At 41.5% G+C, this 18043-nt stretch overlaps 2 protein-coding genes across 3 annotated transcripts in view; one reads left to right on the forward strand and one right to left on the reverse strand.

The window, feature by feature from the left end:
* cryl1 (crystallin, lambda 1) overlaps positions 1-4228 on the reverse strand; it is a 35999-nt gene extending 31771 nt beyond the window's left edge. Inside the window, exons 1-2 of the mRNA XM_080785683.1 lie at positions 4106-4228; positions 1338-1445 (exon numbers count right to left, since the gene is read on the reverse strand). Of these exons, the coding sequence (XP_080641809.1) occupies positions 1338-1445; positions 4106-4146 (149 nt within the window). The 5' untranslated portion in view covers positions 4147-4228. The remainder of the gene's footprint in view (positions 1-1337; positions 1446-4105) is intronic.
* A 658-nt stretch (positions 4229-4886) lies between these two features.
* ift88 (intraflagellar transport 88 homolog) overlaps positions 4887-18043 on the forward strand; it is a 40945-nt gene continuing 27788 nt past the window's right edge. The window contains exons 1-11 of one of the 2 annotated variants that reach the window (XM_080786220.1): positions 4887-5106; positions 5693-5755; positions 6774-6833; positions 7679-7732; positions 8159-8222; positions 9294-9363; positions 10010-10100; positions 10811-10915; positions 11912-12014; positions 14407-14753; positions 17214-17284. In XM_080786220.1, the coding sequence (XP_080642346.1) occupies positions 5023-5106; positions 5693-5755; positions 6774-6833; positions 7679-7732; positions 8159-8222; positions 9294-9363; positions 10010-10100; positions 10811-10915; positions 11912-12014; positions 14407-14753; positions 17214-17284 (1112 nt within the window). In that variant the 5' untranslated portion in view covers positions 4887-5022. Of the gene's footprint in view, positions 5107-5692; positions 5756-6773; positions 6834-7678; positions 7733-8158; positions 8223-9293; positions 9364-10009; positions 10101-10810; positions 10916-11678; positions 11702-11911; positions 12015-14406; positions 14754-17213; positions 17285-18043 lie in introns of those variants that run through there. The other variant, XM_080786221.1, reaches the window with a different exon arrangement.

Genomic DNA, 18043 nt, shown 5'->3' on the forward strand with positions numbered 1-18043 from the left:
GTAGTAAAACGATTGAACCTGAAGTTTGTTTGAAAACAAATCAACATTTTTACACGATAATGAGGTCTCCTGGCTGGTACTGTACTGTACTGTATGACACGTGGATGGAATGTCAGGCGTTGACATTTGACAGCTGGTTCAGCAGGAAACCTGTCCGGGGAGTCAGGACACTGAAAAAACAGACGAGGGCGCCCTCTACTGTTTATGTGGCAGACTGCAGCTCACAGACAAGTGGAATTTGTGAAAAACAGATGACTGTTTCTTTGAACTCCACCGTCAAAAATTAAATGCTGTCCATCTCAATCATTCTGGCTATAAACTGAACCAAGATCGAGTCCTAACGTATTATGTAAGTGGTTCTCAGTTATAGACAGCCAACGCTAGCAGTAACGGTACAGTTTTAAGCAAGACGCACAGTATATTGCACAAAACAACAAGAGTGATGTTGTAATAACAGTGACGATGAGTATTATTACTAGAGAACAGTTATTTGTCGCTCAGCTGTCAGGCAGATACCAGCTTTCTCCATTTTTCAACTTTTTGATATACCGGTAGTAAAAAAATAAATAATAATCAGTGCTATTGAACGTCTGTGTGTGGGGTTTTACAACAAAAAAGCTCTTCTTAATAAGCCTAACTCCATTGGTTCTAAAAGCATGTTATTTATTTATTTATTTCCTGAAAAGTTAATATTTTTGAAATATACAGTAGGTGGGACAGCAAAGATATACTGCACGACAGAATTGACATAGCACCATACCAAAAAGTGAAAATATCAAGTCAGAAGAAAAGGAAAAAAAGGAAAACAGACAACCATATAAGATGTGGTCTTCTAAGTTCTAAGTTGAAAAACCTATGTTTCTATGTCAGTGGTGCCAAAACATTTTCATGTCAAGGACCCCCAGAATTATCTGTATTTGGCCACCGACCCCCCCATCTGAAAATAATGTTATTCCAGGAACCCTCTGCAGGAGCAAAGATTTGAGTTAAAAAAGAACGTTCGCTGTGAAAGAATATATATTCAAAGATTTGTGACGCATTTTCACGATTTTTCAAAAGATAGCAGATAGCACGGCACTCGGTGCCGCGCTATGAGCTTGTAGATCTGCTATTTTTCAATAGCTAAAGTATAACATAATGCTTAAAACACCAGAATGGGTTAAAACCAGTTGACAGGGGTCGCCCCAAAGGTATATACTTGGTCCCCTCTACACCAAATCTATTTGCCGATCCAGCTACCGGTAAATGTCACAACACAACATGTACATTACTACCGGTAAAGTCACAACATGTACATTACTACCGGTAAAGGTCACAACATTTACGTTCATACTGACTTGATCTCTGTGATGGCCTTGGCTGCCAGTCCTGCCTGGTTGTCGTAGATCCTCACTCTGTAGCCTCCGCTGGCGAACACCATCGCCCAGGAACGGCCTATCAGCCCACTGACGCACGCACACGAACACGCACGCACACACACACACACACACACACGCACACGCACACGCACACACAGATCATTTGGGATTTTTTTTACTTTTCCTCTAATAATAATAATAATAATACATTTTATTTATAAGGCGCCTTTCAAGGCACTCAAGGTCGCCGTACAGGTTAAAACAGTACAAGTTAAAAGCAGAACAGTTAAAAGCAGAACAAAAACACAGCTTGCAGCAGACAGGTCATGCAGGGTCATAGGCCTGCCTAAACAGGTGGGTTTTGAGGTGGGTTTGGAAAGTGGTGATAGAGTCCATGTTTCTGATGTCAGGGGGGAGGGAGTTCCAGAGGTGAGGGGCAGAGCGGCTGAAGGCTCTTGACCTCATGGTGGACAGACGGGCTGGGAGGACTTTCAGGGTGAGGGAGGAGGCAGACCTGAGAGACCGGGTGGGGATGTTGATGTGGACAAGGTCAGACAGGTATGGGGGGGCGAGGTTATGGATGGCCTTGAAAGTATGGAGAAGGATCTTGTAGTCAAAATAAATAAAATAAAACAATTATAAATAGATGAAAGTGCTGATTATTTGATTGAATTGATTAGTTTGATCTATACTGTTGCACTCCTACAGCACAAGTGAAGCGATAGAGGACAGCCTGCAGCTATAGAGGGCATGCGCATGCTTAAAGTGAATGGCCCATCAAGTGGCACATCGAGTTTAACATTGTGTAATGTTGTTTAATGCAATCAGATAGGACTTTTCTGTGTGGATGTCTGGGCTGTCAAGGCCAGACAGTAGTTTTTTTTACCACTCAGTAGGCGTTCCTGCATAACTTCCGGTTTTGATGATAATGTCACACGTCGCATTCGATTGATAAAACCACCTGGCTGTAAGTTACATACTCAAACTTCACTATTATGGCATTTTCATTCATAACTGCCACATAAATGTGGGAAGAAATGTATTTCCTGTGTGTCCTGGTATGAGTATTGAAAAGAAAATGTAATATAACATACTGAGTGATAACATGGGAATATATTGGTTAAAATGTGGTTGTACAGTGGCACCCGCTGGCCTAGTGGTCCAGGCGCATGTCACATATAGGCCATTTTAGGGAATGGGGAAACCCCATTGATTGTTGATTTGAATTGACTTCAAAAGCAACAGTTTTGTGTTTTTAGATTGTTACAGTATGAAGAATTACTGACGCAAGTACTTCTTTTAGTTTTAACCCATTTTGGGCGGGAAGTTAACCCCTTTTGGTGTTTTAAACATGTTATAATTTTGCTATTGAAAAACAACAGATCTACAAGCTCATAGCGCGCCACCGAGTGGCGCGCTACGAGCTTGTAGGTGTGCTATTTTTGAAAAATCGTGAAAATATTTATTTCAGAAAACAGATTTTTTTTTTAGGTCAGGCCTACTGTCTGTAACTCAGAAAGACTATACATACACTGTACACATCATGCATGTACGATGACTGAGGTGAGGAGTCACATGCATGTACCGTACAGTATATGAGGACTGAGAGGTGAGGAGGAGTCACAAGAAACAAACTCGTCTAGTCTGCAGTAATCGTGAACAACAGGATCTGGGGGTTAAAATGTAAACCTGGCTCAACTCCACATGATCATGTTGATGTTGCACAACAACACAGGCCCAAATACGGTGCCATCCTTCCTGTGTTGGACGTTAACAGAATGTGGGGAGAGACGTGAAGGTAAACCTGAACGTGTTGTGATAGCCTATATCATTTATCTCAGCTCGTTGTGTGCAGGGCCAGTTCCAATGTTGGCTGCTGTGCCTTATGCTTGACAGATTGTATACTTTATTAACCCATTCTGACCTGAGATCAGATTCATACGAGGTTTCCACTGGACACACTACTGGTCTGATTAACCCATTCTGACCTGAGATCAGATTCTAAAAATGTCAGTCGTGGCGCGCTATGAGCTTGTAGATCTGCTATTTTTCAATAGTTAAAGCATAACATGATGCCGACACCAAAATGGGCTCCCATGGCTCTACATGGGAAGTACAGTACAGTACAGTACAGTACAGTACAGTACAGTACAGTACAGTACAGTACAGTACAAGGTCTGCTAAAAGGATGAATCAAAGAAAAAGCCTTTCGGCTTGTTTCCCATTGGCAGCATGTACTGTACTCAATTCATCGAAAAACATTCATGATGTTTATGATGTTTATCCTGTACGAGTTCTCTCTCCACATTTTGCCCCAACAAATAAGACCAAATTATTAAAAGTGTGATCATGTACTGTATACAGTATACAGTAGTGTAGCATGTTATAGGACAGTAATACAGAATATTATAGAAAGAATGGTGGGCTATAGTAGAGATTGGTGGGCCCTATATTGTAAACAAGTGTAATGCTTTAAAGTTTGAAATGTACTGTAATTCAGCAAACTGTTAATCAATCAATCAATCAATCAATTTCACAACCGGAGAGACATTTAGCACAATCAGAATTCATTCATGTTATCAATCTGAAATGTACAATTAAGTCAGGGAAGCCACAGTCAGACAGTCAGATGCTGTTGTAAGTTACAACAATGCCATGACAGATACATTATACATATGAGGCATATATAGGCATGCAGGTTCACTTTTTAACACAGAAGTTACAGAACTCTGACGGTATTTACTGACCTGCCAATGACAGTGATTGTCTTCCCGTCAGTTGAGCTCATTTTTAACCCGTTATTTGTGGCTGTTCGTTCAGCCCTCAGAGCACCAGACCAGCAGAATGTGTTACTGTTATGTGTGTTCACTTCATGCACACTCCACTGTCACATGATCTACAGTTAGGACTAGGAGGCGGTGACTACGGTGCGCTAAAAGGTTAAAAAACAAAGAAAAAGGAAAAAGAACATTTGATCCGCGTTTGCTAGTTGTGTTTTCACATTTTGTGTGTTTTCTTTCGAGTGGGAAAAGTGAGACAGACAGAAAGAGACACACCATCTGTCTCCCTGATACAATGAGACAGAATAAATGTATTTTCGATGTATTTTTTTTAATCTTTTCTGACAATTTCAATCCATGCCAGATTCGATTATAAAATGCATCATCGAGAGTCTATTAGGCTAAAGACAGAGACCAAATTCGCCCTATATAACCAACCATTGCCATTCATTATAAAGAGAAGAAGAAACCTACTTCGTATGTGCGACGAAGTATGAAACGGGCTTTATTATATCATAAATATTAATGAGTTATAATCATCATGAGCGTGCGTGCGCGCGCGCTCGTTCACAGTAACACCGCTTCCAGTGGTATCTTAGCAACGACGGACAGGAATATGACCAATCACATTAGCGCAAACTAATGATTGACAGGCCTTCCGACCAACCCAGAAGCCAGGCGAGGGAATATGTCCCGCCCATGTCGCTTTGCATTGTGGGACTGCACTGCATGGACGACAACAAACGGTTTAAGAAAGCTAGAAATTATAACAGCCGATGATGGCTTTTTCTTTTTAACCGTACGTTAAAGGTGATACATCTATGTATTTACCAAGCCGTCTTATTGATAACAACAATATTAACAATAGTTGTGTTTAATACGTCATGATGGAACATGTGCATCTGGCCGAAGAGGAGGAGGATCTTTATTCTGGGTACAACGACTATAACCCAACTTTTGACTCCGAGGTAAGTCAACTGTACAACAACAACAACATATTGCATTATCTCTTTTGTTTATAGTCCAGTGGTTCCCAAACTTTTTTATGTCAAGGACACCCAAATTGACACTAATTAGCCCGAGGACCCCCCCCCCCTCCCCATTTGAAAAGATATGCCAGGGACCCCCATAAGAGAAGATTCTTAGCAGTGATTCTCAACCATATTCATTTCAAGGACCCCCAGTTTGACATGGATTATTAGTCTACGGACCCCCATACAATGGCATTTCTATCTCTGGGACCCCCAATTTACAGTATATTGTAAAATCAAATGGAACAATTGCTTCCATTTGTACACTCAGATTTTCAATTTCTTCTACTTCCCATTGTTTCAATATTTTCGAAACAACACACAGATGTGAAGGGTGTTCAATAGCACTGATTTATGGCAGAAAAAAACCCTCAAAAATGGAGTTATGAGGTTTACTCCTGACAGCAACGAGAGCTGGAGGGACGGGGGACCCCTTTAACGATTATGTTTTGTGTTAAGTTAACTAAAACATATCACTTTACCCTACCTTTTAATTATCAACCATATTATTATTATATTCCAGGAGCTGGACAATGACGCAGGCTTTCAGCAAGCAGTGAGGACAAGTCATGGAAGAAGACCTCCTGTAAGTCCACACTCTTTAAACTCTGTTCTGATTTATATGAGAGAGAGACTGGTTGACATTTGACATGGTAAATAAATGGTGCATTTATATAGCGCCTTTATCCAAGGCGCTTTACATAGATTGTGCATCAATTCACTTATTCACACACACATTCATACACCGATGGCAAGGCAAAGCAAAGTTACTATGTTTACCCAGGGTAACTGGACTAAGCTCAAGAACTTGTTTACAGCCAGGCCCTGCTCATAGAACATTTCATGGTAGAGGTTCAATGCCTTGTCCAAGGGCACTTCAACGGTGGTAATTTAAACGTGCCAGTCCGGGGATAAGAACTAGCGACCTTCCGATATCAAGACCGTTCGGCCACCGTTGGCGGCAGAAACCATGCAAGGCACCAACCAGCACATCAGGAGCAATTAGGGGTTCAGAGGGTCTTGCTCAAGGACACTTTGACACTAACTCTGGGGGAGCCCACAGGGTTCGAACTGGCAACCTTGCGGTTACCATCCGGCCACTCTACCCCTGAGCCACCGCCGCTGCGTATGCTGACGTTCATGTAGTTATCTAGTGCACGTGATTCTCAAACGTTTGGCTCAGGGAGGGCACCCCTGTTGAATAGCTTTTCTCAGCCACGGCACCTATGAATTATAGCACCTTGTACATCTATGTCATGATATTACAGTACACATGTACAGTACCGGTATATTACAGTACACATGTAAATCATTCCCCTTGAGATACGGTATGTCAGTAAGAAAACTTCAGACAATATCCGTGTCCATTATAGGACTGAAATGTACTTTATACTTCAAGTTACCACTTGAACGCCAGCATCCCTATTCTGGGGGGGAACATTCACCAAAAACAGCGGATCTACAAGCTCTCTAGTGAGCTGGTAAACCGTGATCTAGTGTATATGTAGTCGGTGTTTAACAAGAAGACTTTGTCTAAAGAAGAATATAATATGAAGTTGTTTGTTTGAACAGTTACAGCAGTAACTTAGGCTTTTCTTTCCCAGATGACTGCCAAGTTTCCAGGGACAGCCATTGGCGGTCGGCCTATTGGGACATCTTTCGGAGTAAGTTTAGTGATCTGGATGCTTGCCTTTGATGCCTTGAAACTCAAAGTGCTTCACATAAAAAATAACAAGCAGCGGAATGCCGGAAACAAGCAGGAGGTCAATCATTACAATACACAATATATACAATTAGCAAATAAAAATAGCAATACAAAACTAAAAAAATAAAAATGGTAAGGAAATTTGTACCAGAACATAGAATATGAAAACAAGATAAAACTAAACAAATGCCAAATGCCAAGTTTTCAGCTTTCTCTTAAAAACATCAAGGGAGGTCGCCCTTTTAATGTGCAGTGGTAGTGTGTTCCACAACTTGGAACAGTGTTCCCATGTTGAGCTTTTGGTAATTTTAAAAGAAGAGTGGATGAAGACCTGAGTGTTCTAGTGGGAACATAAAAATGTATGGAATCCTTAATGTATGAAGGTGTTGGGTTATTAAGTGCTTTATATACAAATAAAAGTGCTTTAAAATCTATTCTAAATGCTACTGGTAACCAATGTAATGTTGACAGGACTGGACTAATGTGATCTCTTCTTCTGGTGTTTGTTAGCATTCTAGCATATTCTAGTATTCTAGCGTTCTGGATTATTTGTAATTTTTTTATAGATTTTTTGGGTAGTCCTGTAAAAAGGGAGTTGCAATAGTCTAGTCGGCTTGTGATAAAAGCATGTACTGTACAAGTACTTCTGCATCTCTCTGATTTAAAAAAAGGTCTTATTTTAGCCATTAGGATAGAGATAGACTACCGGTATTCAAGATGACATCCGAAAAAGTCAAAGACTTGATAAACAAAAACGTTTTTGAGGGCAAAGGTTTTTAATCTTGTAAACGTTGTGCCTTGCAGTCTCGAACGGCTATGGTGTCTTCAATGGGCAGACCCATGACTGGAGCTGTGCAGGTGAGACGGCATTATACTGTGTATTTATTACAATGATTCTTCTTTCTCAAACACACACACACACACACACACACGCACGCACGCACACACGCGCATCCCTATTGTGGGCATGTCAGGCACATTTCTTCGAATTAATTTACAAACTAGCACATCTACAAGTCTATTAGAAGCTCAGAATGTGTCGCATCGTGACACCGTCATGCGAGGTGCTGTATTTATGAGTCAGGCTTTATGTGTCAGAGAGTGCATTTGAACTGCTTTTGCTTATTGGAGTCAGTCACAGAGGTGTATTTTGTGTACACTAAATGATTAAAGTAAAGCATAATGGCCTACTTAGGTACTGAATTTCAGATAGGTAAGGCGAGCTATGCTTTACTGATAAATAACATAACAAAAACCTCATGTCCTTCATGCACGGTATGCCAGGATGGAGTATCAAGACCTATGACTGCAGTCAGAGCCGCTGGTTACACCTCGTCTTTGACCAGAGGTAGGTGTTACTGACCAGAGGTAGGTGTTACTGACCAGAGGTAGGTGTTACTGACCAGAGGTAGGTGTTACTGACCAGAGGTACCTGTTATTTAGCAGACAGTGGTCAGAGTGGAGTCACAGGCAGATGTTTGACCAGAGATAGGTGTTACTGACCAGAGGTACCTGTTATTTAGCAGACTGTGGTCAGAGTGGAGTCACAGTCAGACGTTTTCAATGGGCATGAAACCCCGGCCTAGAGAAAAAAAGCTAAGAAAAGAGCAAGCTGGGTTTAGGAAATATCACATACAGACTCTATTGCAACCCTGAGAATTATCATAGAACAGCGTGTAGAATGGCAAACCTCCCTCTATGTAAAATGTTGTGGATTTTGAAAAAGTATTTTCTACAGTCTAGACAGGGAAGTGCTGTGGAACCTCCTAGGATATAGAAGACGTATTCACTTACCTATAGGGAGCAACATCAGCTGGGATAGAGGAGCAGATGGGTGTATATATAGAGCTTAGAATCGGCAAAGCACAGCTGGCATTTAGGATCTTGCGGACGATCTGGGCTATCCAAACAACTCTCTAAGAACACCAAGCTACAGATCTTCAACATCGACACGAAGACTGTCCTGCTCTATGACTCTGAAACATGGAAGACCACAGAGGGAGTTATGGAGGATCACAAAATAGGACAGTATAGCTAGAGTACCATCAAAAGGAGAAAGTGGAACTGGATAGGCCACACCCTTAGAAAAGACACAGATAACACCACGAGACAGGCCACTGTCCTTAAGAACATTGAAATGAGCTGGAGGAAAGCAAAGAGCTCTGGTGAAAGCCCTATGTGCCCCTCAACGGGGTAAAGAGGATCACATTGGCACACTGTCTGTTACCCAGGCCAACAGTGAAGGAGTGTCGGCGTCAGGGGCCGCAGTAGACATGACCTATTCGGGGGAGGAGAATTGGCAAAACGAAAAAGAAAACGCAACCTATATGGTTACAATCGTTCAAAGTTGACATGGATATCTTCATGAAATACCACATGATGCAACATAGAACACAACATTTTTGTTGACCATTTCCAGGCTCAACTTTTGACCCACTGGGCCAGTCCAAAGGACCGGCACCTCCCCTGGAGCCCAACAACGACGACACGTATGTTTTCGCCTTCAGTCTTAATTAAACCACACCGTTTATATATAATAATAATAATACCTGAAAAACAGACAACTTTCAGGTTTTCTCAGGTGTAAACGAAACTACTTCCCTGATATATCAGTCAAATCATGACAAATCTTGACAGACCATGAATTAAATTCTCAGGTAGCCACAACTGACTTCAGTTCAGGCCACGATGTATTTCTCTTGGCTTGTAGATAGATAGATAGAGTTTTTATTAAAGTGTCCTACATCATAAGATGCCCAGCCCGCACGGGCTTACAAGACACTCACAAAATTGTACATATATAATAATACATATACACAAATAGACTCATGGATACATCGTTCTCCAACGTAACTGACATGCCTTCTCTATGAATTTTCCAAAAACAAAAACTTCATTACTGAACCACCAATTTAACATAAAACACTCAGACATCCAAAACAGATCTGGGTTCTTATCCTGAATTTTTTCAAATAAAACGTTTGTAACTTTAATAACACTAACTCTGTGTAAAGTCAAACCCTAACCCTATAGATATTTTATTCAAAATGTGTATGATTTTTTTATTCTTCTAAAGAGTATCAGTATAGAATAATACATGTTCAGAACCATAACACCCTGATGATGATCTTGCAGGCCTGAGGAGAAGATCAAGATCCTGGAGAGGAAAGTGAACGACCTGATCGAGGAGAGCTGTTTGGCACACAGCCTGGTCGCCCCTCAGCTGGTCAGACTCTGTCATTCACTGTCACCTTTACACATTAGTTCATGATTCATTGTCGCACAAATAATCGCGATTTAATTGTGTTTTTTGGCATTGGAAATTGTTCTTCTGGAATGTAGGTGATTAGCTCTCTTGATTTTGTGTGTGTGTGTGTGTGTGTGTGTGTGTACTAGGCTAGGCATGTAACGATATATCGTATATCAATATATATCGATATTAATCCAGACGATACGAATCAATTCATTGAAATACAAATATCACCCCCCTATTTTTTTAGGGTGGCTGGTGTGTGATGTGAAGTGAGGACGCTGGCGTCGACTGTTCGCCGCTTCACCTCCCAATGTATGAATGAATGAACCATTGTAAAGCGCTTTGAGCACTTGGAAAAGCTCTATAAAAATGCAATTCATTATTATTATTATTATGTGAAATGTGAGCATATTCAAGTGCTTTTGCACTGTCAAAAGTAATGCTACTTCTTTTGCAATGTAGTTAAATAAAAAATCTCAGGGGGGGAGATGCATTATATAAAATTTAAAAAACATAAACTTTTCTTTAAAAAATATATATATTTTAATATCGTGAAAAATCGTATCGTGAGTTGACTGAATCGTTACATGCCTAGTGTGTACAGTTGTGTGCGTGCGTGAGCATGTACAGTATGAACACTGATAACAGTACAGTATATAATGTGACCGTGTGTCTTTTTCCAGGCCCTTGAAAAGGCCAAAGAGGCAGGGAGAAAGGAGAGAGCCCTGGTGAGACAGAGAGAGCAGACCGGCAACGGAGACCACATTAATCTAGACCTCACGTACTCTGTGAGTTCCTCCCATGTAGACCACCTCTCTAACGGAGACCACATTAATCTAGACCTCACGTACTCTGTGAGTTCCTCCCATGTAGACCACCTCTCTAACGGAGACCACATTAATCTAGACCTCACGTACTCTGTGAGTTCCTCCCATGTAGACCACCTCTCTAACGGAGACCACATTAATCTAGACCTCACGTACTCTGTGAGTTCCTCCCATGTAGACCACCTCTCTAACAGGGAGACCACATTAATCTAGACCTCACGTACTCTGTGAGTTCCTCCCATGTAGACCACCTCTCTAACGGAGACCACATTAATCTAGACCTCACGTACTCTGTGAGTTCCTCCCATGTAGACCACCTCTCTAACAGGGAGACCACATTAATCTAGACCTCACGTACTCTGTGAGTTCCTCCCATGTAGACCACCTCTCTAACAGGGAGACCACATTAATCTAGACCTCACGTACTCTGTGAGTTCCTCCCATGTAGACCACCTCTCTAACGGAGACCACATTAATCTAGACCTCACGTACTCTGTGAGTTCCTCCCATGTAGACCACCTCTCTAACAGGGAGACCACATTAATCTAGACCTCACGTACTCTGTGAGTTCCTCCCATGTAGACCGCCTCTCTAACAGGGAGACCACATTAATCTAGACCTCACGTACTCTGTGAGTTCCTCCCATGTAGACCACCTCTCTAACAGGGAGACCACATTAATCTAGACCTCACGTACTCTGTGAGTTCCTCCCATGGAGACCACATTAATCTAGACCTCACGTACTCTGTGAGTTCCTCCCATGTACATATAATTCTTGGGGTCCTTGACATGAAAATGTTTGAGAACGACTGACATAGAAACATGGGGTTTTTCGAGAAAACTGGTCAGGATTTAGAAGACATTTTGTAGAATCGTCCTCAGGTCGAAATGGTTTTAAGTAAAGATTGTGACGGGCCTAATAATAATAATACTGTATGCTTTTGTCTTCTATTGCAGGTTCTGTTCAATCTAGCTAACCAGTACGCTAATAACGACATGTGCCCAGAGGCTCTGAACACCTACCAGGTCATCGTGAAGAACAAGATGTTCAGTAATGCGGGTGAGTACCGTACGCGGCCCGATGCATGATGATTGATGATTGATTGATTCTTTATTGCAGACTCAGGGGAATCCATTCCATATCACAGTACAACACGCTTCGTCGCGCGCCGGAAACAGTCGACCTAGCTGAGAACATGGGCGACGGGTCCTGGGCTTTGCTAGGTCTGCTATTTCCTGTGCACGGCCAAACTTTGGAACGCTCTCCCACTAGCACTGAGATTTTCCTCCTCTGTGGGCATTTTTAAAAATAGCCTCAAAACATTTCTTTTTAAACAAGCATTTGTGGATGGTTCAACCTGAACTTAATTAACCTACCTTTTGATTTATGATGTACGTATGATGATCATATTGTTGTCCTGTTGAGCTGAATTGTACAGCACATGTTTTATCTGCATTGTTTTGCTTGTTACCTTGTTCTGTATTTTTATTGTATGTAAAGCACTTTGTGAGTCCTCTCTGTGAAAGGTGCTACATAAATAAAATTTACTTACTTACTTACTTACACGGCGCTGCATACATTGGGCATACCTCTGATGATGGGAAGCTGGGCTCACCTCACACTGCAGACGTTTTTAAATCCACAAATGATTTTGGAAATCGGATCGCTTCCACGCTCTTCTCTGTAAATCTCAAACATGCACACACTAGGGCAGGGGGTGCCCACACAGTTTTGACGTGAGAGCTACTTTCAAAAACAAGATCTACCCACCGGGAAAAAAATGATACCATTGCTGAAAATAGTTTAAATGTTGTAATGTACCTGAGGGGGGCTTTGGGATATAGCGGAGCTGTCGTTACATTATACAGTAGGCTATGAGACAAAATGCAATTGGAATGGGAAATGGAGGGGGAAGAAATTGAATAAGTAGGGGTTTTTTTTTGTATTTAATTTGTAATGCTACCAATGTTTTTGTGCACAGTAACACTCTTTAATACTACTGTCCAATACATACTTAGATGTGGAATTATGACGGGCAGTTGCTGCTGTCAAAATATGACCCCCCAGTCAAAAAACACTTTGTTTGAAATACACTCATGCTTGAATAGTCGACTATTCAACTAGTCGACTAGTAAATCCACTAGTCGACCTTGTTGGTACTAGTTGACTAGTTTTCTTTGTAAATTATAGTTATAGTCACCAATGTACAGAGCTTTTAAATGTACAAATATTTATTTCCAAAAAAAAACACATATGTAGTTAAACAACTAGTTTACTAGTAGTAAACTAGTCAAAATGACTAGAAGTGAAAGCCCCAGCACACACTACCACATTTCATATTTGCCACTAGCAGCCCTAAAACATAATCCCATAGAATAACTATCCCTTCTCTCTGTCTGTCTGCCCTAAAACATAACCCCATAGAAATAAAACACCTGCTGTCACTATCCCTTTCTCTCTGTCTGTCTGCCCTAAAACATAACCCCATAGAAATAAAACACCTGCTGTAACTATCCTTTTCTCTCTGTCTCTCTGCCCTAAAACATAACCCCATAGAAATAAAACACCTGCTGTCACTATCCCTTCTCTCTGTCTGTCTGCCCTAAAACATAACCCCATAGAAATAAAACACCTGCTGTCACTATCCCTTCTCTCTGTCTCTCTGCCCTAAAACATAACCCCATAGAAATAAATCACCTGCTGTCACTATCCTTTTCTCTCTGTCTGTCTGCCCTAAAACATAACCCCATAGAAATAAAACACCTGCTGTCACTATCCCTTCTCTCTGTCTCTCTGCCCTAAAACATAACCCCATAGAAATAAAGCACCTGCTGTCACTATCCTTTTCTCTCTGTCTCTCTGCCCTAAAACATAACCCCATAGAAATAAATCACCTGCTGTCACTATCCTTTTCTCTCTGTCTGTCTGCCCTAAAACATAACCCCATAGATATAAAACACCTGCTGTCACTATCCTTTTCTCTCTGTCTGCCCTAAAACATAACCCCATAGAAATAAAACACCTGCTGTCACTATCCTTTTCTCTCTGTCTGTCTGCCCTAAAACATAACCCCATAGATATAAAACACCTGCTGTCACTATCCTTTTCTCTCTGTCTGCCCTAAAACATAACCCCATAGAAATAAAACACCTGCTGTCACTATCCTTTTCTCTCTGTCTGTCTGCCCTAAAACATAACCCCATAGACATAAAACACCTGCTGTCACTATCCTTTTCTCTCTGTCTGTCTGCCCTAAAACATAACCCCATAGAAATAAAACACCTGCTGTCACTATCCCTTTCTCTCTGTCTGTCTGCCCTAAAACATAACCCCATAGAAATAATACACCTGCTGTCACTATCCCTTTCTCTCTGTCTGTCTGCCCTAAAACATAACCCCATAGAAATAAATCACCTGCTGTAACTATCCTTTTCTCTCTGTGTCTCTCCAGGGCGCCTCAAGGTCAACATGGCCAACATCTACTTCAAGCAGAAGAACTACCTGAAGGCCATCAAGTTCTACCGCATGGCGCTGGACCAGATCCCCAACACGCACAAGGAGATGAGGATCCGGATCATGCAGAACATCGGCGTGGTCTTCGTGCGCATGGGCCAGTACTCGGACGCCATCACCTCCTTCGAGCACATCATGAGCGAGAGCCCCAACATCAAGACGGGCTTCAACCTCATCCTCTGCTACTACGCCATCGGAGACCGCGACAAGATGAAGAAGGCCTTCCAGAAGCTCATCTGTGTTCCGCTGGGCGTCGACGAGGACGACAAGTACATCTCCACCAACGTGAGTTTATACGTTCAGAAAGTCATCGCTTCTACGACCTCAGAACTGAAGACGACAAGTACATCTCCACCAACGTGAGTTTATACGTTCAGAAAGTTATCACTGCTATGACCTCAGAACTGAAGACAAGTACATCTCCACCAACGTGAGTTTATACGTTCAGAAAGTTATCACTGCTATGACCTCAGAACTGAAGACGACAAGTACATCTCCACCAACGTGAGTTTATACGTTCAGAAGGTCATCGTTGCTACGACCTCAGAACTGAAGATGGGGCGAGGCACAACATGCTGCACAGGATAGGACCAGATGGAAGCAGATAGTCACAGGATAGGACCAGATGGAAGCAGATAGTCACAGCCTTATGTTCCACCGGGAGTTTTCTGAAATACCTCATGTTTCTGTATCAGTGGTGCTCAATATTTCATGTCAAGGACCCCAAAAATGATGTGTAATTGGCCGCCGACCCTCATCTGTAAATATGTTGTTCCATTGGGACCAGCAGAAGCAAAGGTTTGAGTTAAAACGTTCGCTGTGAAAGAATATATATTCAAAGATTTGCGTCACATTTTCACGATTTTTCAAAAATAGCAGACCTACAAGCTCATAGCGTGCCGTCGAGTGGCGCACTACGAGCTTGAAGATCTGCTATTTTTCAATAGCTTAAAACACCCAAAATGTTTTAAGTAATCATTGCTATAAAGTGTTTGTTCAGTAACGAGGAACGTTTGGTTACGTTTTAAGCAGCATAGCCTACCTGTGCCAAGATGTTAAAGTTGCGTTATTTAACGCAATCCATGCCACCTGTTACAACAGAAACACTGTGCAGGAGGTGCCAGAGATGAGGGACAAATGAAAGAATAAATAACCGTGGGCACATCCATGTGCATGTCAGATTAAAAAATTATATATATATATACTTTTTTATAAACAGAAAATATATTAGATACAATACATAGATTACCTACCTGGGATTCAAAGCCAGGTTCCCTGCACAACTTGCACCTACAATGTCTACTTTTGAGAAATAAGACATTGTGGTTTATCTTTGATGCAACACCTCTTTTCAACCAGTAGGTGTCACCACAGGATATATAATTATCCATAGCAGGGAGTTCAACTCCAACCAATGCAGTTATGTTAGTTGTATTGTATAAACATACTGCGCCATACATATTGGCCAAAATACAAAATGTTTTATTTATTTATTTTGTATTTGGCTTTTCTGCCTTTATTGATAGATACAAGTGAAGAATGACAGGAAAGAGGGAGAGAGAGAGACGGGGGGGGGGGGGGGGGGGGGAGGTGAACACGCAGCAAAGGTCGTCATGAACGGGACTCGAACACACAACGCGCCGTCAGGCCAGAGCCTATATGTGGCATGCGCCTGGACCGCTAGGCCAGCGGACACCACAAAATACAAATATGTATTTAGAAAACATGTTATGGAACGCAGATTTAAAGGGACATTTAAAAAAAAAGGAGCTCTTCTAAAATGCTCATCCAAAACACACTCTCTCTGAACAGTTAACCCATTCTGGGCGGGAACCCCTTTTGGTGTTTTAAAGGTAGAGTCAGTGATTTCACTTAATTCAAATATCACTTATTTTTTTGTTTTGTTGTGATAATCCTCCCTACTATAGAGTGTGCTGACCATATAAGGAGTTCCTCCCTGTCCCCAGTTAACCCCTGGGGGTCAAAAAACCTTAGGTTTCGTTTTTGTTCTCTATCCTGATTGGATGAAAGCTTGGGTCCCACAGCCAAAAACACCCCCTGACACCCCCTTTAATCATTATGTTATAATTTAGCTATTTTAGAAAAATCTTGAAAATGTGGCTCAAATCTTTGAATATTCTTTCAGAGTGAACGTTTTTAACTCAAATCTTTGCTTCTGAGGGGTTCCTGAAACAACATATTTTCAGATCGGGGTCCGTGGCCAATTACATAACATTTTTGGGGTCCGTCCTTGACATGAAATATTGAGCACCACTTGTACAGAAACATGAGGTTTTTCAGAAAATTGTCATCATTTAGAAGATTTTTTATTTATTTCAACGTCATGCCTAAATGGGTTAAAAACACCAGCCGTGCGCGCCTAATCACAGAATAGACACTCCGCTGTCATTGAAAACCAGCCCCTATATCTCGTCAGCACCTCAACCAACATTATCGCCACAATATCGATATCAAGGTATTTGGTTGAAACATTAGTGAAACTCCTCTTGACTCCCTCACTGTATATGTTTCTTTGGCTATATAGAAGTGTCTATTTGTACGTCTCTAAATGTTTTGATGAATTGAACAAGGTGGACCATCTTGTAAACAAGTGTAGTGCTTGAAATGTACTGTAATTCTTCAAACTGTTAATACATATTTCAATCAATCAATCAATCAATCACTGTCGAAGCGGCCGGTTGACTCCACATGCTTTTCTCTCTTTGTGTGTTCGTCTCTTTTCAGGACGACACCCGAGCAAATATGGTGATCGAGGCTATTAAGAATGACAAGCTTCATCAGATGGAGAGAGAGCGGTGAGCAAAATACAATCAATTACAATTTACAATTTAGGCATTTAGCAGACGCTCTTAATCCAGAGCGATTTACATTAAGCAAGAACAAAAAGCATGGGAATACATCACATATATAAAAAACATTTATCATGAAACATGCGTAAGCTAAGAACGGAACAGTGGAATATCTATATACTGTAATGAAACTATACATATAAACTATACATATATACTATAATATGCTATACATATGTACTATGGAGTGCTATGACTACAATGCTAGAAACGGAATTCAAAGGAAAGTATACGCACAACTCTAAAAAACTTTCAGGTGCTGAACAAAAAAGCTACGTACAGGAGAAGGAGAAAATGTCCGCACACTGTTGTGTAGCTCCCACAGGAATGATTTTGTTATGGATGACAACGTTTCGACCCCTTATGGGTCTTCGTCAGGTATGGACGAAGACCCATAAGGGGTCGAAACGTTGTCATCAGTGTGCGGACATTTTCTCCTTCTCCTCAAAAAGCAATGCTATACCCTGCCATCAGTTGAAACCCTGCAGCACCAGTTTGAACACAAACACATTACAGTAGTACAAGTTCATACGTGCATGGGTGACCGGGCCTTCTGCTCGGTCGCCCCCCCAACTGTGGAGCGCTCTCCCGGCCCACCTGAGAGCCCCACAGTCGGTCGACACTTTTAAGAGAGGACTCAAAACTTTCCTTTTTACCAAAGCATTTTTATAGCCTTGCCCTTATGTTTTAAATGTTCCTGTTCTA

Source organism: Protomyctophum bolini (genome assembly GCF_963924005.1).
Source record: "Protomyctophum bolini genome assembly, chromosome: 16".
In the NCBI taxonomy this organism is placed as follows: Eukaryota; Metazoa; Chordata; class Actinopteri; order Myctophiformes; family Myctophidae; genus Protomyctophum; species Protomyctophum bolini.